Source organism: Mesoplodon mirus (assembly GCF_964341445.2).
Source record: "Mesoplodon mirus genome assembly, chromosome: 4".
Taxonomy (NCBI): domain Eukaryota; kingdom Metazoa; phylum Chordata; class Mammalia; order Artiodactyla; family Ziphiidae; genus Mesoplodon; species Mesoplodon mirus.
Window position 1 is genome coordinate 155,548,701 of NC_138979.1, and position 21,147 is coordinate 155,569,847.

General features: G+C 50.3%; 1 protein-coding gene across 3 annotated transcripts in view; it reads right to left on the reverse strand.

Moving 5' to 3' along the window:
- The window catches only part of ACTN1 (actinin alpha 1), a 99,045-nt gene that overhangs the window by 34,806 nt on the left and 43,092 nt on the right, over positions 1–21,147 (reverse strand). For all 3 annotated transcript variants that reach the window (XM_082619464.1, XM_082619463.1, XM_082619465.1), the window contains exons 2-3: positions 10,163–10,277; positions 6,034–6,153 (exon numbers count right to left, since the gene is read on the reverse strand). In XM_082619464.1, coding sequence (XP_082475590.1) covers positions 6,034–6,153; positions 10,163–10,277 — 235 coding nt within the window. The remainder of the gene's footprint in view (positions 1–6,033; positions 6,154–10,162; positions 10,278–21,147) is intronic.

Below are 21,147 nucleotides of genomic sequence, written 5' to 3' on the forward strand. Positions count from 1 at the left end.
ACTCTGCAGAGCAGGCTTGCGGGGAGCGGGAGTGGAGTCAGTTAATCAGTCAAGAATCAGTTCCAGGGCTTCCCTGGTGGCGCAGTGGTTGAGAGTCCGCCTACCGATGCAGGGGACGCGGGTTCGTGCCCCGGTCCGGGAAGATCCCACATGCCGTGGAGCAGCTGGGCCCATGAGCCATGGCCGCTGAGCCTGCGTGTCGTCGCAGAGCCTGTGCTCTGCAACGGGAGAGGCCACAACAGTGAGAGGCCCACGTACCACAAAAAAAAAAAAAAAAAAATTAAGAATCAGTTCCTTGTAAAGCAACTATACTCCAGTGAAAATTAATTAAAAAAAAAAGAACCAGTTCCTAAAAGTTTGATATTTTAAAAATGCCCTTTCATTTGTGACTCCCAATGGTTTTGCATCTGTAACATTCAAAGTGTTTATATAAATTGATAAGAGAAAAGTCTAAATTCATAATACATAAGTAGGCAAAAGACATGAATACACTTCACAAAACACGAAATACAAATAACCAATTTGTAAGAATGTCAATCTCACTTGGAATTAAAGATATAAGATACCATCTCCCAGCTATTAAATTAGCAAAGTTGAAAAACAAGTGAACACACACCAGGATGGTAATAAGGCTACCATACTGTGGCTAAAAGTTTTTTAAAAAACAAAAAACAAAAAACACCTTTCTGGGAAATAATGTGGCAATAGGGAGCAAGCATCTTGAAGTTGCTCAATTTATTGAGAGAAAAATTCTCTCTCTAGCCCCAGCCAGTGGAGTGAAATACAGAGTAAGGTTGCTGTGTGAAGGCGCTTGCTGCCAGGGTATTTATCATGACCACACACTGGAAACCCTGTGAAGGTGCAAAGTACAAGGCATGACTGAGCAAATCCCCAGACTTGTCACCCCTTGGCTCAAAACCTCCACTCGGAGCCAAAGGCAGTGGCTGGTGGGGCCTCTGGGACCCCTCCTCCCTCTACCCCTCCAGTCACACGGCCTCCCCGCAGCTCTCCCCCGTCCTGGGATACCCCCCACCTCCCTCCTGTTTCCACTCACCCTTCATCTTCTCACTGAGCCCTTCCTGGACCTCCCACTTTACTTTTCTACAACTGACATATATATTTTCTTTCTCCCTCTTCTAGAACGTAAGCTCCCTGAGGGTAAAGATTTTTTGTTTTGCATCACTGCTTAAGAGCCCAGCATTGTCCCTGACACAGAAAAGGCCCTCCATCAACATCTGTTGAATGAATGAACAAATGACTGAATGAATGAATAGGACACTGGAGGACACTAATCACAGGTGGGCGAGTGGGCAGAGAACATAAGAGCACTCAGGCTCTTCCAGGACCAGACCCAGGTCTGGAACAGAGCACAGCTGTGCTCACCAAATAGACAATCAGAACATAATTAAAAATTATGTTCACAAGTTTTTAATGACTTGGGGCCAGTGCCCCCCCCCGCCACAGCTGCCCCATTTGTGAAGATCAAAATATCCCAGCCTCCTGCTGGCCTTGAGCTCAGTGTCCTCCCAGCACCAAGGAAGACAAGGCAGCTTCTTCTCTGGGTCTTGCCTACTTAGGTCTCTCCTCCTTCCACAGAAACACCCAAGCCCTGGGGGTGTTGCTTACTGAACTCTAACTCCTACCAAAGAAGCAGTTTCACTCCAGAAAACAGAGGGGCCCAGGACAGGCAAAGAGAGTGGTGTGTGTACAGTTAACAGCCCATATACCACCCATCCCCAGTGCCCACCTGATTCCCCACACACCCTCAGAGTGTAACCCTCCCCAGAGGGCTCTCCTGCCCTGGTCCCGAGAACGGTAGATCCTTTCCCCAGGCATCTCTGTGTTTGGAGTAAGGCTGCCCATCTCACAGGCATCTATATGGCCTGAAATGCTGGGTCCAAAAGAAGGGTTCCAAGGCCACAACCGGGCCCCTGGGGGAAAAACCATGATGCTAGATTAACAATGTCTGGGACTTCTCTGGCAGTCCAGTGGTTAAGACTTCGCCTTCCAATGCAGAGGGTGTGGGTTTGACCTCTCGTTGGGGAGCTAAGATCCCACATGGCTTGTGGCCAAAAAACCAAAACATAAAACAGAAGCAATATCGTAACAAATTCAATAAGGACTTTAAAAATGGCCCACATCAAAAAAATCTTTAAAAAACCAAACCAAACCAAAAACACAGTCTCGCTGTGGGTGTGGGAAGAAGCCATTCCTAGACCACAGCTACCTGTGAAGCTGTTCACATCCTGCTTTTACTCAGAACCTGCCTGTCTCCTGGCCCCAGTCCAGGGAGGCAGTCATCTGAGCAGTACTCAGATGGTGGAATGAATGATGCCGAAGGAACTCCACGTGATAGAAACTAGAACCCTGGGGGTCACCACCTCCCAAGACCATTGGGTTTAGCTACTGTACCCGCCGCCCCCTCCATCCTAAGGACAGATGCTAAATCATCGAGCCCACCCCCAGGCGCTAGCACCCAAAGCCATCAAGCTTTCCCTGCCTCAAGATTGTAAAAGAAAAAATCCTTCTCAGGTGCTCTCAGCTGGTTAAATCCCACCACTCACCCAGGTCAGGTCTAGACATTCTAGAATCAAGAAATCCTAAGGATCTATTCTAACCCCTGCCGCGGTGTGGATGCTTCTTGCCTCTGGCCTCCATCTCTGGGGGCAGGGAACCCGTGCCTTTCCCAGAGCACCCACTGCATCCCCTAAGGTTCTGTATGTTATCCACAGTCAGCCTGCCCACAGGGTCTCCCTTCTGGGCCTGGTTCTGCACGTCAGAGTCAGCCAGAGTCGAGACCTTGCCCCACGTGATAACCCTTCAGAGATCTGGGGCCTTTCACCTGTGCTGGGCCTGGTCCCCAGGGCACCCCAGCCAGGACAACTGGCAACGTCTCCCCCACCCCAACCCCAAGAGGGCTCCTTCCAGGTGATCCATTCCACTGCCTTTTATAGTCTACAGCAGTAAACTTCACTTCATTAAAATAAACAAAACCCATTCAGGGCCTCATCCAGTTTCCTGGCTCAGCAGAGCGGCCGTCCTGGCATGATCTTGGTGCTCAGCTTTTTTTGTTTTCTTTTTTTAAATTTATTGGAGTATAGTTGATTTGCAATGTTGTGTTAGTTTCAGGTGTACCCCAAAGTGATTCAGTTATACATATACATATATTCATTCTCTTTCAGATTCTTTTCCTATATAGGTTATTATTTCAGCTTGAAACGGGAGCGAGGATCTCAAAGAGGGAAGCCTTGGCCTAAAGGCAGCAAGAAGGTAGGGAATGTCTCATTTTAAGGAGGCTTTAGAAATCTTTTGAGAAGCAAGGCTTGTGCCAAAGGAGCTAGAAAACTCTGGCCAGCTAGGTTAGGTGACTCCCCAGAGATTAGAGGGGGGTCGTGAGCGTTTACACCCATGTCAGTCTTTGCTCCTTACCCCTCTGTTGAGACAACACAGCCAGCTTGACCTGCCACTTCAGAGCTGAGGAAAATCAGACATGAAATTTCTGTCCTGGGCCCCTGCAGAGGAGGCAGCAAAGCCTTGGGGTGATGGGAGAGCTTCAGACCTCAGCTCCAGAGCCCAAACCCCCGGGGTTTACTGGGCTCTGCCATATGGAAGCAGTCCGGCCCAGAGCCTGTACTACACACTTCCATTCCATCAACTTCTTCGAGCCTCAGTTTCCTTGACTGTAAAATGTGGCTGCTGACATGACAAGCCTGTTAAAGTATCCTGTCTAGTCAGCCACAGATCTGGAACTCAGCAAGTGCTATTCTCACCCATGTTCTCCTTTCTTCCTCCCCGCTTTGGTATTCAGAGTCTTTACAAATATATCTTTTTAGGTAGTTGTTAAATTTTCCTTTCTAAAAGTCTGGATTTCTGGCTTCTTTTGAAAAATTGGAAGATCTAGCAATGCTTGATGAGTATTCCCACACAGCAACGACTGGCTAGATCTACACGGCAGCTGCCCTGCTTAGAAGGACATGTTCTCCTCTCTTCTCCCCATTCATCCCTACCGCTCACCCCAGCCCACATCATACGTCCTCTACTTCCCTGTCCCAGTGAGCACCTGAGCTTGCACCAGACGACCTCAGTGGCAATTTCTTTGGCTTCCCATACCTGCTTGGTTGAAACTTTTTCTGCCAAGTCTTGATTCCTCCCTAAGAGAACAAACTATTCTTTTCTTCTGAACAGGCAGCGATTATTTTCCCACTCACAAAGCGAAGTATCCTGCTACGCACAAGTCCTTCGAACGTTTACTGAGCACTGACTGTGTGCATCGTGCTGCTAGGAGCTGGGGCCACAAGGATGTAGAAGACGTGATCTCTTCCTCACAGCTGAGGGGATGGGATGCATAAGGCACCACCCGTGATGGCCTCAAGTACTAGCCTGAGTCCCTGGTAAGGCAGCGGTCAGCAAGCTTTTCCTGTAAAGGGCCTGATAGGAAATATTTTCAGCTTTGCAGGCCATATGGTCTCTGTCGCAACGATTCAATTCCGCCTGTAGCAGGAAAGCAGCCAATAATATGTAAACAAATGGGTATGGCCGTGTTCCAATATTTACAAAAACCCAGGTCAGCCAGGTTGGACCCCATGGACTGTAGTCTGCCAACCTCTGTGCTCAAGTTTCTCAGTTTGATGTTGATACATCAAATCCCTCAATTTCCAGAAAAAAAGAGGAGAACTTTAAAGCCATCAACCAGAGAAGAGATCAGCTCCTATGGATCTACTGAAGCAAGACCCTCCAGCCTCTGCAAGGAAAGGCCACCCTCTGGGGTATTTCTCTGGAGTCACGCAGACCTGAATTTGAGTTCTGGCTTTACCACTTGCTGATGATGGGACTTGGGACAAGTTAATCTCGCCAGGCATGTATTTTCCTATTGTAAAATGGGGATAATAATTAGAGCCACCTCATAGGGCTGGTGAGGGTGAAATGAGATCACTGGTGCAAAGGGCTTCAGCACAGTACCTGCTGCAGAGCGAGTGATCAGTAATCACAGCCAGGGTTATATCTACAAGGAAGGAATGAATGAATGGAGATGGTGTCTTACTCACCTTTTGATCTCTGGCACCACACAGCAGATGCCCAATCCATTGCAGAATCCATGGGACACAGTCCTGACGGGGCCTAGTTATGGTATTTTATTCTAATCACCTCACGACCCTCCCTAAATCCTTCAGAACCATTACAGTGCACACAAGAAATTGTGCAACCTCCTTTTAACCATTGAGAACATGCTAATAGGGCTTCCCTAGTGGCGCAGTGGTTGAGAGTCCACCTGCCAATGCACGGGACATGGGTTCGTGCCCCGGTCCGGGAAGATCCCACGTGCCGTGGAGCAGCTGGGCCCGTGAGCCATGGCCGCTGAGCCTGTGCGTCCAGAGCCTGTGCTCCGCAACGGGAGAGGCCACAACAGTGAGAGGCCTGCATACCGCAAAAAAATTTTAAAAAATGAAAAAAAAGAGAACATGCTAATAATGGTTTAGACTGAGCTTTAAACAATTTTTTTAAATTGAAGTAAAGTTGATTTACAATCTTGTGTTAGTTTCAGGTGTATAAACAATTTTTTTTTAAGTAAAGGGCAAAGAGTCAAGAAGCTGCTCTGCAGGGAAATGCTATTAAAAATGTTCCTAAAGGCATGTAGACAGCCATCCTGCAGGGGGCTGCCTCCACCCAGCCAGTGTCTGCACACTCTCCCCAGACCACAGACCTCTCTGCTTGGGACAGTGCAGCGCAGCCAGGCCTGTGGAAGAGGGAGGGTGGCGTTCCACACAGGTATATCCCACAGCGCTAGGATTCAGCGAGGGGTTGCCAAGGTGCTGAGATTGGATGGAAAGTGCTGTTTTTACATGAAGGATCCACGGGGTCGACCAGATGGAGGTGCTGGGAGCCCCACTTCCAAATGCCCCCAGGGACATCTAGAAGTGGGTGGGACAAAGGAATGGGTCTAGGAGTCAGGCTGGAAAAGGCCAAAAGAACCAGGAAGTTGGGGGGTGGGGAGAATCCAACTCCAGGGGGCAGCCAGGGGCAGGCCTTACTCACCTTCAGCTCCTATGGACACCAGCTTGACCCCCTTGCTGGCTATGAAGTCCAGGGCCTTGTTGACATTGGAGATCTTGTGCACCCTCATTTTGCCTCTCTCCGGCTTGGCCAAGCGTTCACCTGAACACAGACAGAGAGGGAGGAACAGGAAGTGAGATGCTGTTCTCCTACTTCTCAGGTCTAAACTGCTTGCAGCCACTCAACAAGTCTGTATTAAGCCCCTAACATATGCCAAAGACTTGGCTGTGTGCTGGGAATGTGGGGGTGAACAGAACAGTTTGCTGCCTTCATGTACTTATGGTCCAGGAGGAGAGACAGCTCTTCATCAGAGAAACACACAATGAACAAATAGCCAGAAGGGTAAATGCTTAAAATAAATGCTTTAAAAGAGATAGCAGAGGAGGGCAGGTAGGAGGGTGAAAGAGTTGTGAGGTGGTCAGGGAAGGCCTCTGAGTGGGAGGCAGCCAGGCCCAGACTGCAGGGAATGGTGACCAAGGCAGAAGGAACAGCATATGCAAAGGCCCCGAACTCCTAACCTAGATTGTTTTGGCCTGGGAGAGTGTCTGGGTTGCTCTAGAGTATTCTGGAAGAGTTCCCTGTGTGCTGCCAGGGTCCTCTCTCATTTGAGCACCGCTGCTCTTGTCCAGTTACTGCCTCCCAGGGGTACCCTCAGCTCAGCTTGGAGTCAACCCCCCACCGTCACTCAGCAGTCACTCCTCCACCCCACCACACACCTCCAGCTTCCACAGGGGAGCCCCTGCTGCTCAGGCTTTTCGGTCAGAAGCTGCCGGGAAACAGGCATTGAGGAGCAGGTTCTCCAAACACCCTGTTAAGAGCACAGACCAGAGGTGTCCAGGGACCTCCTGAAACCATCTGAAAAATGCGTATGTACAACATGTGTGCCCATATCAGGGGAAGGGGTGCACAGCGTTCAGAGTCTCTAAGAGGTCAGGTAAAAGGCTGAGAACCACCATCCTAGGACCTGGGACCCTTGCACCTGCCACGGTCTCCGGCCCAGCCCAGCAGTGCCCTCCCTGCTCCCTTCTGAGCACATCGACAGTCTGGCTGAGAGACCTCGAGGGGCAGGGTGGCCCTGATGCTGGGCCATGCCCACCCTGTCAGAGCGGCACTTCTCCGGGGGGGCCTCCCAACTCCCCAGGGGGCCCCCCAGCTTCTAGAGAACAGAATTCCGGCCACAGATGTCATTTGGCCTGGCAGCTCCCAGGGAAGCACAGCTAGGTTTTTATTATTAAATCAAGACTTTCCGCTCACGGCTTTCCCAAGGCTGTGGCCACTGCTCCCCTCTCTGGCAAGGTACCCTACCACCCTCCTGAGCAGATGAGATGCCGCAGGGCTCCCTTCCGATAGGATGGATGGAGGCAGCACCTCGTGCCCCCGGAAGGCTGCTCCCGCTAGAGCCCCAGACCTTAGGTCCTGCTAAGCCCGAGCTCGCCAGCCAGCCCGCCAGCCACGTACACTGGCTGGAACGGGGCTTCTCCAAGACAGTGGAGGTAGCAAGGATAGTGGTTCTGGGACTTCAATCAGCACAAAACCACCAGGAGGACCTGCTAACTGCAGACGTCCAGTCCCCTTCCCCTGCTTCCTGAGTTTCTGATTTAGGAGGTCTGGGGTGTGGGCTGGGAATCTGCATGTGGCCAAGCAGTCCTGCTGATTCTGCTGGGTGGTCCAGGGACCACACTCAGAGGACCTCTGCAGGGAGCACCCTCTTCCTTCCCCTGTTATCCTACCCATCTCCAGAAACGCTCAAGGAGGAAAAGGCAACATCTCGGTGACTCAATCTCTCCCCGCCCCACAGATGTGCACAGGCCAGCCCGTTCAGTGAGAGCCCCTGGTGGGTATGCGGAAAAGCCCAGCAGGCAGTCAGTCACTCTAATATTTGTTGAGCATCACCTATGTGCCAAGTACAGGTCTAAGCACTTGGGATACAGATGAGACTGTCCCCACCCCAAGGGGCTCAGTGTGCAGTGGGGAGAAAACGCATGAGCCAAAAATGGTCCTGCTGCATGGCAAATGACACACTAGAGGAATCAACGGCCTGTTCTAGGAGCCCAGAGGAGGGCAGCCACTCAGAACACGAGTGGGGGTGGGGGGTGGGGGGCAGTGGTAGTCAGAGAAGCCTTCCTGGAGGAAACACCTAAGCTGAGTTTTGAAGAATGAAAAAGAACAATGCCAGGTTTGTTTAAACTCAGAAATGTTGGAAGAGAGGTCGGGAAAGACACTCTAAAAAGCGGAGGAAAACATATGGCAGTTCCTAAAAAAATTAAATATAGAATTACTCTAGGACCCAGCAATTCCACTTCTGGGTACATACGCAAGAGAACTGAAAGTACAGACTTGAACAGATATCTGTACACCATGTTCTTAGCGGCATTATTCACAATAGCCAAAAGGTGGAAATGACTCAAGTGTGAATTGACAGATGACTGAATAAACAAAATGTGGGATATATATACACGATGGAGTATTACTTGGCCTTAAAAAGGAAGGGAATCCTCATACATGCTACTTCATGGAGGAACTATGAGGACATTATGCTAAATGAAATAAGCCAGTCACAAAAGGACAAATACTATATGATTCCACTAATACGAGGAACCTAGAACAGAATCTGTGAATCAAGTTCACAGAGACAGAAAGCAGAATGGTGGTGGGCAGGGGCTGGGGTGGGGAGAAGGGAATGGGGAGTTGGCATTGAACGGTATGGAGCCACAGTGTGGAATGCTGAAAAAGTCTGGAGATGGATGGTGGTGATAGTTGCACAATAATGTGAATGTACTTAATGCCTCTGTGTACATTTAAAAATGATCAAAATGGTAAATTTTATGTTACATATATCTTACCACACACACACACACCCCCACCCCACCCCACAGATTTCACCTGCAATGAAAATATTTTCAAGTATTGGGGAGTGGGGGAAGGCGGTTGGAGCCTGTGCAAAAGCACAGAAAACAGAGAGTGTGCCATCTGGGGAGGACTGCGTGTGCCCCCATGTGGCAGAGGGTCTGAAGTCTGACACATTTTTGGGAATAGTTAGTTGAAAACAAAGCAGGTGCCAGCTCATGAAGGATCCTGCTAGCTATGCTAAGGAATGTGGGCTGCAGGCGCAAAGCCCCAGAGAGGCAATGAAAAGTTTCAAGCAGGGAAGAGCGCGACCATATATGGGCCGTTGGATGGACCCTCTGGCTGCGTGTGGGTAACGGAGGGCGGTGGGAAGGGAGAAGCTGGGAGGAGGGGTCAAAGGCCTCTGGACATTATCTAGGTGACAGCTGACACAGGTGCACTGACACCGTGAGGTAGCAGAGGTAAAAGAAGGATAATAGAAGGAAACAGAATGAATGAAACTTGAATGCCAAAGAGCAAAGGCATTGAACCCTGGGGCACATGTGGGGGAAGATGCCCAGCGTGGTTCAGTATTGAAAAGGAGGCTCCAGTGAGAAGGTTGGACTGAGACTAGCCTAGGACTGGCGGCAAGGTGGAAGGTAACGTGAAGAAAGCAGCCAAGATCCTCCAGTGCATAAGCCAAGGCTAGAATCTCGGGACCTCCAACCTTTAAGGGATGGTGGAGGAAAGGTATTCATAAGAAAAAGGAGATATGCATTGGAGAGGAGCCGTCCCTCCAGATATCTGGACACCCAAATTCCAAGCTGGGGGCTGGATAAGGGACTGGGATCACCTGGATATAGGTAGCTAGGTAGCAGTGGAGCCAGTGTTTGGAGATGGTCAGCCATGGTTGCTTTCTTGACCACAGAATCCTAGTATTTGGAGAAGAGACCTCAGAGACCATCCTTCAAACCCCTCTTTAAGCAAATGAGGATGCTGAGGCAGAAAGGCAGCGACTTGGCCGAGGGCACACAGATGGCCGGTAGCAGAGGCAGGACCAAACTCAGTCTCCTTGTCTGAAGTCATACGTCACCCCCAACTTTTTTCAAGACACCCAAAGCTAGCCATAACCAAGGACAGAGCAGACGCAGAGGTGTCAGGGCAGCATTCCCAAAGTGGCAGAACCCAGTGGGCAGTGCCTGATCCTGGGCCATGGTGGCCCCACCCATCTGGCATCACCTCACCTCTGCTCTGGCTCTCTCCCAAGGCCAGTGGTCCAGCTCACCTGAGATGACCTCCAGCAGCAGCATCAGCTTCAGGCCATCCCGGAAGTCCTCCTCGATGTTCTCGATCTGCGTCCCTGCCTTCCGGAGGTGGGAGTTGCACCATGCTGTAAACGTCTGCGCAAAGGGAAGAAGAGCAAGTGGTCAGTCTCTCCCACAAGCCACATGGTCTCTGAGGCCCTGAGGACCCGTCCGTCTCACGCCCTTTTTCCAGTTGTTCTGTATAAGGTGTTGGGCAGGCTGGTGGTGTCATCCTTGTTGGTCAAGACATCTAACCATAAAGGGTGAGAAATCCACTCAGCAGAGGCCATAAAACCTCTCAGCGTGGCTGTTCTGCAGTCTCCTTCACCTCACTGCAGGGCAACAGCTGAGGGGTCGCCCTGCAGGGCCAGTGATGTGGGTGGGCACCAGTGGGATGGACAAAGCAGCACCTTCCTTTAACAGCTCCCCTCCCAACCTTCTTCCCAAAACATCATCCCCACCCACACTGAGAAGTGGCACAATTCCATTCTTAGCCGTTCACCTCTTAGATTATAAGGCTTAGTTTCGATCTTCACAGTTACAAGGTCGAGTACCCCAGGGGTAAAGTATTGAGCCTCATTAACACCTTAGGGTAAATAAGTTTATTAAATCCTTGTCCACTTGGCAGCTAGCTAAAGGAAGATTAATCCGTTTTGTTGGGAACAGAGTTCAGAGGGGCAGTCAGAATAAAGAGAGAGAAGTAAGTGCCCCCATGGTGTATGCGTGTGTATTTGGGGTGGGAGGTGGAGGCACCTTAAGGTGCAAAAGTAAGAGCAAGAATTTCAAAAAGGGACTGCCAGAAGACTAAATGAAAGACCATCAGCGCCGTAATTTTCTGATCTGTGGGGAGAGAGCTGCAACCTTGAAGCCTCTGTATTAAGCAGACCATCAGGCAGGCCAAGCTATCCTGTGCCAACAGCACCCTCTGGTGGCTCACACAAGGAACAGGGTGACTCAACAAACATGAGAAATAAACAGCATGCGCTTCCATTTCGCTCGCCCATCCAAACAGAACTTGGGCAAGTGTCTCTCCCCAGCTGTCACACACAGAGGGAAGAGCTCTCTCACTGTAGATCCAATCTATTCCTTGGCAACTCAAGACTCCTCTGCCCCAAATGGTGCTCTCAACTACACGGGGGCTCAAGAGCCCACCTTCAGTCCCCCACAGCAGGGCCAGCCAGCTCTCTCCCCACCTGTCCTGCAAAGTGGCAATGGTGACAGTGTTATTTCTCATAACAGCAGCAACCACCCTGGAAATACTCCTCCTCTTCAGAAAGGTCACCAGACTCATGACCCCCACCACCACATCCTCTTGCCCTGGGGAACTCCAAAGTGAAGTGGCAATAAATGGGCAGGAGAAAGGGGCAGTGCCACAGCAGTGAGTACTGGGGAGAAGAAATGGCTGCGTAGGCGTATAACCAAGAGTTGACGAGCCTGTGAGCAAGAAGGCAAGACAGCAGCCCACACGAGGTGGGGACAGGGGGCCGCACTATGACACCCCTCCAACACTGGGCCTCATTCCTAAATCGTATCTCACCAGAAACTCAGCAACACAGGGTACTTCTCCCTCCCTGCAAACACAGCTCCACTCTGTAGGCCAGCCCACACCCATGACAGACAAGAGGGATGTGCGTGTGCTGTCCCAAAGCTTTCGTAAGCCTGGCACACAGCTTGGGGGTGGGCAGGGGACATACACTGATTCCTCTGCCTGGAATGTCCTTTATGTCATGCTTGGCTAACTCACACTCTTCTTCTAAGACTGGGCTAAGATATCACCTCCTCCAGAAAGCCTTCCTGATAGCCACCCGCCAGATCGGGCTGATGTGTGAGCCCACAGCACCCTGCAACCCCTCTTATCATTGCCCGTATCCCACTGCATGGTGGCCACTGGTCAGCTTCACACCTGGACTCACCCTAAAGTCTCGGGGCACAGAGTCGTAGACGCAGCAGTGAACAAAATAACAAAATTCCTTGCCCTGTGCAACGGACATTCTAGTGGATGTAAAAGTGAGAACCGATGCAAAGTGGGAGGGTCCTGGAAGATCCAACCACACCTGGATGGTATCAGTGCAGGGGGGTGATGGGCCAAACAGCGCTCTCAGAGACCCTCTGGAAGCGGAAGACAGCTCAGAGGAAAGGGGATGAAGCAGGGCAAGAAAGAGTATCTACCAGGCCCCCTGCCTCTCGTGTTGGCATTGCAAACCCAGCAGGGGATGAGAGGCTACTTAGTTTTTATTTTCACTGTGCTGTCAATTTTTTGATGTAAAAAATATTAAAGAATTTTTAAATCTTTAAAATAATTACGAATTTGTTTGTAGTTCCTTATTCTCTCCCAGCTGTCGTGTTCCTGTATATGCACTTCTGCCCGGGTGTCATCACACTGTACGTTGATGGAGGGGGGGCGGTCATTTACCACCATCTTGCATTTCCACAGCACATTGCTCTCATCTCCCTCCCAGGCCCACACTCAGCTTCTGCCTGGGGTTTTCTGCTGACTTGGCAGGTAGTGGGTCACCCCAGCAGCTCAAAGGGATAGCTTTCAGGTCCAGTGGGGCCGGGGTCCTGGTGGGAATCCCCAGACCCCCACAGCTGGAGGGGCTGTGAAATCTCACTGTTTACCACCCAGTCGTGGAGAGGGGATGGAGTGAGAGAAAGGAGGAAGAGGCCACGTGGGTAAAAAGGTACCACTTTTGCAAGAGGAAAAGGGCTGTTGAAAGCAGCCAGCCCCATTTCCTGGAGAAGCCAGTCCCAGAGCCCTGGAGGCTGACACGCACCTGTGTTTGCTCAAGACTCCCCACACAAAGCCCGGCCTCTGAGGTCTCAGGGGCTGCACTTGGTTAAAACCCCAAGCCCCCTTCCCGGCCCCTACAGGTGGCTGCTATGAAGGGGCCTCTGAGCACCTCCCCAGCAAGCAGCTCGAAGCTCAGGTCATGGAAGAAAGGGTAACTCAGTGATTAAGAACATGCACTTGGGAGGGGGCACCAGATCCGGTTCAGCGCTCAGACCCGCTCTTCACCAGTCTGCAGGTGAGACCCGCCGACTCACCTCCCTAAACCTCGGGTCCCTTAGCAGCAAAATAGGGATAGTGACAGCACGCTATGAAAGTCAAGCGGATTAACCAGAAAATATTTATCAAGTGCCTACCACGTAACACGAGCTCAACAAATGGTAGGAGGGAGAAGAAAGGCTAGCTCCCCTGGAAGCTCCGGGGGAAGGGGCTCAGAGGACTCGGCCCCCCGTGCGCCCAGCCCACACCCTTCCCCTGGCCTCCAGCCACTAAACTCCGTCCTGGGTTCCACCCTGCCAAGTGCTGCGCTGTGTCCCCAAGATGACAGCTTGTGTCTGGGGACTCTTTTTCTTTGAACAGGTGCTGAAGTGTTATTCGGAGAGGGCTAAAGTTGCGGTATGGGGGCAGAAAGCCTGTGACCTTGACCGTGGCCTTGTGGATCCCCAGCAGAGGAGGCTGGCGGGGCCTGAGAGGGGAGACAGCAAGGTCAGGAGCGAGGTCCTCCACGCAGTGCACCGCACAGCCATGCTCTCTCCTCCAGCACAGGCAGGCCCTAGACCGGAAGCCTGAGCGCCCACATTCTGACAGAGGGGGACACCTGCTCCTTAGCAGGAGGAAAAGCAAACAGCCACAAGGGATGCCCATGGCTAGAGACCCTGGCCCCCTGGCCTCCAGCCCAGATGCCCCAGCATGGTGGGCAGTGCTACCCCAGCAGGGTTACGGTCCAGCCTCATTTAAATAAAGGGCAGGTGGCATCTTGTTGCCTCACTCCCAACCAGGCCCTGCCCTATCTGAACTTCCGCTTGCTCCAAGAGCCCCGTCAGGGGATCCTTGCTGTGGCTCACTGCCTGACTAAGGAGATGGGAGGAACTGATGGGCCTTCCGTGGACCCACTGTGTTGCAGAATGAGCTCGGGTGTGCAGACAGGTCCCAGGAAAAAGGGCCTGGGCACCATGCTGGAAGTGCTCCCAGAGCTACAGTGAGGGCTAGCTTAGCTCTCTTCTCAGCAGCCTCCGCACTTCATCTACCTCCAGCCCCACTGCACAGCCTCGGAAGGCCCTGGACAGAGAGGGAGGGGCTGGCAGAGAACCCAGACTCCTGCTCAACTTCTCACTGACCTTGAAGAATCTACCCATGTTTAATCTGGCATAAAGGTGATTTTAAGGAGACACAGAGTTTAACTATCCAGTACTGTAGTCCAAGGTTACAAATGGGCCAGGCCAGCCTCCAACCCAACAGGGGGTGAGGGAGTACAGGACACTTGAGCTGGGCCAAGGTCCACGGAGTTGATGGAGAGAGAAGCATCTTTGTCTACCTTCTCTGTGGGTCTCACAGTCCTGCTTTCACACAGAATCCTCTAAGGGCTTTCCATTATATCTTTAACAAGTATCCTATCCATATATTTCCTTTTTTTTTTTTTTTTTTTTTTTGGCTGCCCCAAGTGGCTTACAAGATCTTAGTTCCCCAACCAGGGATCAAACCCAGGCCCCAGGCAGTGGAAGCGCCGAATCCTAACCACTGGACCACCAGGGAATTCCCTATATTTCCTTTAAAATGTGTTGAGAAGGCAAGTGGCTTTTGAGAACATGTTCTCCCTGCTCCCCAGCTCATATGCACTAGAATGTGACTTCAGCCACACAGGCCTCTTTGAGCCTCAGTTTTCATACTGTAAACTAGAGACAACAGCACCTGCCAGGCAGGACTGCAATGAAGATTAAATAAGAATATGGTGTATTTTACCACAACCAAAAAAACTAGGAAAAATGATAATGTTAACATATTAATATTAATTTATATTAATAATGATATTAATGTGTTTGAAATACATTAAGTGTGTAAGAAGTAGTCACTACTGTCATCATTATCTAAATTCTCGATTCTAAAGGGTGTCTGAATAATCACGCTCAGCTGGGGTCTGGGGTACAGAGGATTACCCCATAAGCATGAGTCAGGGGCTGAGCTTTTGAAGTCAAGTGGCATTCAGAGTCTTGACGTTGGTGGGAGGACGGAGTGGTAAAACACAAGATGCTGAGCACAGGAAGATCACAGGACTTGCTTAAGATCACTCCACAGAGGGAATTCCCTGGCAGTCCAGTGGTTAGGACTCTGTGCTTTCACTGCTAAGGGCGTGAGTTCAATCCCTGGTTGGGGAACTAAGATCCCATAAGCCGCAAGGTGTGGCCAAAATCTTTTCTTTTATTTTTTTAATTTAAAAATAAAAATCACTCCACAGAGCAAGAATCTAAGAGCCTGGAAGGATTTAATCACTCTGAAGAAGACAAGGCAAACTCCAGTCCATCAGCTTCTAGCCAGGCGGTAACCTTGGGCAAGTGAGTCAACATGGCTCTGCCTCAAGGCACCAGTCTGTAAAATGGGGTAATAACAGCATGGGGTTGGTGGAGAATTCAATAAGATAACCCACTTAAAACATAGAAAAGAAGGTCTGGAACACAATGACTGCTCCATAATTACCTATCATTATGGGTACCACAATAATTAGAGATAACTATTACAAGTTCACGCTGTCCAACATATGTCATCAAAGAATGTTAGAGCTGGAAGAGATGCTTGGCACACCTGAGTCAAAACCCTCACTTTACAACTGAGGACACATGGACCAGAGAGGGTGAGTGACTTTTCCCAGGCCACACAGCTGGATATGTTCACAACATGGCCTCCTGACTCCCAGTCCCGTATACTTTTCTGCTCCACCAGGACAATGTGGATTTCAGGTGCAGGTGTGCGTGGGGTGCTGGAAGGGAACAGCAGAACCAAGGGCAGACAGGTGGGCTGAATCTTGTGGCATGTCACTGAAAAACAGGTCACTGTGAAGTGAAAACACCACCCAGAGGGAACCTGGGTGACTCCGGTCAGCACTGGCACAGAGAGTCTTGAGTTGATGGGCCATCAACTGGCATGGGATGGGCATGGGACGGGCAGCCTCTCTGGAGGCAGCGTGATGAAGAGAGGCAAAGGGAGCATAGCCCCAAGGCAGGTAGCTGGTTGTCCAGAGGTGGGAGATCGTTCTGGATGGTGAGCAGATCAGAAACATGTCTTTGAGGAGAATTCTGGGAACTGGGGCTCTTTGACCAGGAAGAGAGAAGACTGGAGTCAGGGACTCATCCTAAATATTTGAAAGACCCTCCCATGGACGAGCGAATAAACTTGTTGAATGCAGCCCCGGGCAGAACAAGGCAGGCAGTAATGGCGAGGAACGTGGATTCTAGAGCAAGACTCACCTGGATCTAATCCCATCTCTGGCCCTGAGTAAACTTGGGCAAGTGATGTCACTTCTCCAACCCTCAATCTCCACATCTGTAAAATGGGTATAATAATAGAACCTGCCTCGAAGGGTGGTGTGGAACAGTGCAGCAACACATGGCAAGTGCTAAGTACAATCACCCACACATAAGGCTCAATAAATGGTAGCTACTATTATTAGGATCAAGGATAGGAAGCTGCAGGGAAGACTAGAGTTCAGTGTAATAAAGAACAGACCAAACACTGGGTATACAGTGCATTACCCACCAAAGGCATGTGTTTGGTGAGGGTGCTGGGAGAGGATTCAAGCTCCCCCTGGGGGCTGAGCTAAGTAGGTCCCTTATAATGCTGATTCTTCGAGAGCCCAAGGTAGCCCTTGAAAAGTTGGGTTGGAGATGTGTTTGAAGAATTCAGTTAGACCAAGAGTCACACACTCAAATGTCTGAGCAGGGTTTCTCGACCTCAATACCATTGATATTTTGGGTTAGTTACTTCTTTGTTAAGGGTTTGGGGCCTGTCTTATGCATCATAGGATGTTTAGCAGCATTCCTGGACCCTACCCACTAAATGCAGGTACATCCTCCACCTCAAGTTGTGACAACCAAAAATCACCCCTGGTTGAGAATCTAGTCTGGAGAAGACAAGCACATATACCATTAATAATAATAATAATAATAATGGCAGTATCTAACATCTGTTGAGTACTTGCTCTTGCTAGACCCTCTTCTGAGTGCTTTACCCCCTTTAACTCAATCTTCAAAACAACATTACAAGGCAGGTGCTATTTTTTTTTGAAATTTAATACAATTAATATTTTTACTACTTCACCAAGAATATTCTTTTTTTTTTTTTTAGGGAGATCCATATTTATTTTTTTTCTTTTTTTTCTGCTTTATAACAAATTTAATCAGTTATACATATACATATGTTCCCATATCCCCTCCCTTCTGCGTCTCCCTCCCACCCTCCTTATCCCACCCCTCCAGGCGGTCACAAAGCACCGAGCTGATCTCCCTGTGCTATGCGGCAAGGCAGGTGCTATTATTTTCCCCATTTTACAGATGAGAAAACTAAGGCACAAAGAAGTTTAATAAAAGGCCAAAGGGGAAAGTGTAAGGAAAGTGGGAATGACGAGCGCCCTTGCCTCCATGTGCACTCATGGATTTCTCTTGAAACAGTGGCCCTCTCGGGCTATCCTTTGGGTTTCCACTCAGCAGAGCAACATGGGCACAGAGAACTGGTCCCGAGCATACACGGTGATAATGGCAGTTAGAACACAATCTCGGTATCAGGGCAGGTGTGGTGAGGGGATGGGAGGCGTCTCTCCTTGGCTCATATGGGAACGTGCGTCCCCAGGTGCCAGACCTCCAATGAAGAGGAGCCAGAAATCTGGACTTTTATGTGAGTCTTCTCATTTTTAAATGCTGGTCCAACTTAAAAATAAGACATCCCACAGCCCCTCAAAAGATAGGGGCAGGCTAAATCTGAATTAAGACTGACAGGGTCTCTGGTTCCACAGTGGGAAAACGTGAAAACTTTCTAAGTCTCCTAACAAAAGAGTTACCACACAGGAACGAATGGTGTGTTAACGCGAGCAGACAGCTGTGCCCAGCACGGTTAACATTCCTCGCAGACCACCACCAGCATCAGCCATCCGGGAATCTGTAAGCAAAAACTGAGAGAACTTCCTGTGAGGGGCCACAGGAGCTCTCCTTGTTTGGGTTGATCAAGGACCCACACCTGTCACCAGGGACGACAATCAGGTGTGCGTCCCCCCGATACACACACACACGTGCACACACACCACCATGTTTTGTGAATTCAAACGAAGGTACCAATTTTCATTTATTACATCTGCAAAAATAAGTTTCTGCTAATTCCCATTAAAGGGTGGGTACAGTGGCCAAGCCGCAACACATCACAGCAGGTAGGCTGATTCCGTACAACTCCGGTGGAAGGCAACTCGCCGAGGGGAGCTAAAACGGGCATAACCTTTAGCCCAATGCTGGGACACTATCCTGGGTAAATATCGCTCAAGAAAGAGAAGGGTTACGGGCACAAAGACATCCTCGCCCGCATTACTTGAGAGGAAACAATTAGAAATAGCCCCAAATTCTATTAATAAAGTATTAGTTAAATAAATTATGGTTCATCCACTTAATGGAACACTAGACAGCCAAAATGATGGGTTCTGAAACTATATATTATTATGGGAAAAGGCTGATATGTAATTACCAAGAAAGCAGGATGCAAAACTGTATGTACCACAGGCTTAAAACCATGTGAGCGATCACAGGAACGAGAGAAAACGATGGAAACAAAACCCATCCTGACGCAAGCAGGGCTTGTGCTCTGCGATGACTTTCTTTCCTTGCCCAGCGTCTGCAAATGTGGTTGGCAATCCCCACCTCCTCCCTGCCCTCCTCCCTGCTAGCACGCCTCTGTGATGTGTACTCCCCTCAGCGCACAATCCAGGCCATCCACACCTGGCTGACCTCTCCACTGGTCCTGAGTAAACAAGACAACCCACCTGCAGCCAAAATGAGGCCGGCTCAGCGGGTGGAGGGACAGCACTGCCACCTCACTGGCCACCAGGCCCCAGGCTCGCGTACCGACCACACCTCTCCCAGGCACATCCTCCTGCTCCCCTGGGATCCTGACACTCGACACCAGCCCCGGTTCACTCCAGGGGAGTTACTGTTCAGAGCACAGGGGTCAGGAAACCTGGGCTCTGCCCTGGCTCAGCCAGGCATGCGTGTGACCTCATATGTATCACCTCAACCCCTTCCAGCTATGTAATCCCAAATGAGTCCCAGACCCTGCAGGCCAGAGCCCAGCAACGTGTCCCATCATAATGTGCAAAAGTAAAAGACACAGCCAAGTAGAGGACCCAGGGACACTCTTCAGCTCCCACGTAGGGCTGATTGCCACTGATGGGCTCGGCTCCTTGTCAGAGGCCAATAAATTCCACAGGGGCAGTTTCACCTCAATGACTCAACGCATGATCAGGGTTTCGGTCTCAAGGCTGCCTACCCCTCACAAAAAGACACCTGTTATTAGTTTGCTGGATAGTCCATAAAAGCTTTATGCCAGAATATCCCTGGAAGGATACACAGAACTTGGCACCGTGGCTGCCTCCAGGCAGGGGAGTTAGGAGGCTCCTGACAGGGGAGGGTGGGGCGTTTTCTTGTCACAGAATACCCTTTTGTTTCCTTTGAATTTTATACCATGTGCAGTCATTATCTGTTAAAACAAACAAACAAAAAGCCATGCAAATCTAAGAAAAGTCTGTGTGGACGTGTATACGTTTATCTGCTGAGTCAGACCTCTGGATGGGATAGAGGGAACTTCCCATTTCTCTGGGATTACTTGGGATGGGGGGTGAGCTGGCGGGGGGGATGGGGGTGGTGGTCAGGGCTCATGAATTCTCGGGGGGGAAAAACAAATGTTTCCAAATTTAAAAGAATAGGAAGAGATGAAAAAGGAAAAATTCTTCCATCTATTTAAAAGAATTAGTAATAGAATAAAATATTATATAGAGAAAGGGTTGTGAAAAACTTTGAAGTGCCTTATCAGTGTAAACTATTATAAGGAAAGTCATAATTAGGGACCAGGACATGAAGATAAAGCAGCAATTACACCCACATGTCCACCCCAACAGACAGCAAACTGTTAATTGCGGGGGGAGATGAAGGACAGTACCCCCTGGCCCAGTGGCCCAGAAAAACCCAAGCAAGTTTCTAAGCCTCTTGAAGGTGGTACAGGGCTTCCTGTACAAGCTGGCTTCTCATCGGATGATCTTCCCCTCCCTGGAGTACAGCAACCAGGACCCTGGTCCTGGTCTAGGCTCATCAACTGAGAAATCAGTTCAGCAGCCCTGCGATCTCCACACCCTTCTGGGCAGGCGCCCTGCCATGACTGTCAGTCACAGCCCACCCTCCTCTGCCACTCTTGGCCACCATGTGCAAGCGTCAGGCCAGGGCCCCTTGAGAGCTCAGGGCCGAGGTCTCTGCAGCATTTGCTGGCCCGGGGGAGGTCACTGTGGACCAGCCAGGGAGCACTCTCTCTCCCTCAGGCCACCATGGAGTCCCTCTGACCCCCGCACGTGGCCAGCCTGGCCAGGGCGTGGGCACTGGGTGGTTTGTCTAAGCAAAGGCCTGCCAGCAGTGATCTCAGATGCCCAGTGTTCCGGTAACGTAAATAGAAGTATCTGGTTAACTTATCAAGGGCTGGCTGCCAGCCTTTCAAAGCAAGCAGTCAGCTGGTTCACTCACAGATGAAAAGCAGAGTCCTCAAGAACATCTCCACCCAGATCTGTTTACTTTCCACCCCTGGGAGTGGTGCTGAACCACCAGGCGGTTTCCTCTGCTCTGAAAGGGCACCTCTCTAACTGCTTGCCCCCAAAGCCATGCGAATGTTGGGGCCCGGAAACTCAGAGGCAGGTGGCTGGAGGCTCCCAAAGGAGCTGGACTTTGTAACTGGAAAGAGCTGGGCCCCCGGCCTACACCTCTCATTAGCTCTGTCTCTTTGTACAGGATTCTCAATCTCAGCCTCAGGATGCCCATCTGTAAAATGGGGATAACAAGACCTATGACGGCACAGCATTAGAGAGGACCAAATTAGATCTCACGTACTCAGAGACTGTCTGGTGCTCTGTTCACAACAGAGGCTTAAAAAACGTTAATCCAGCCGGCCTTT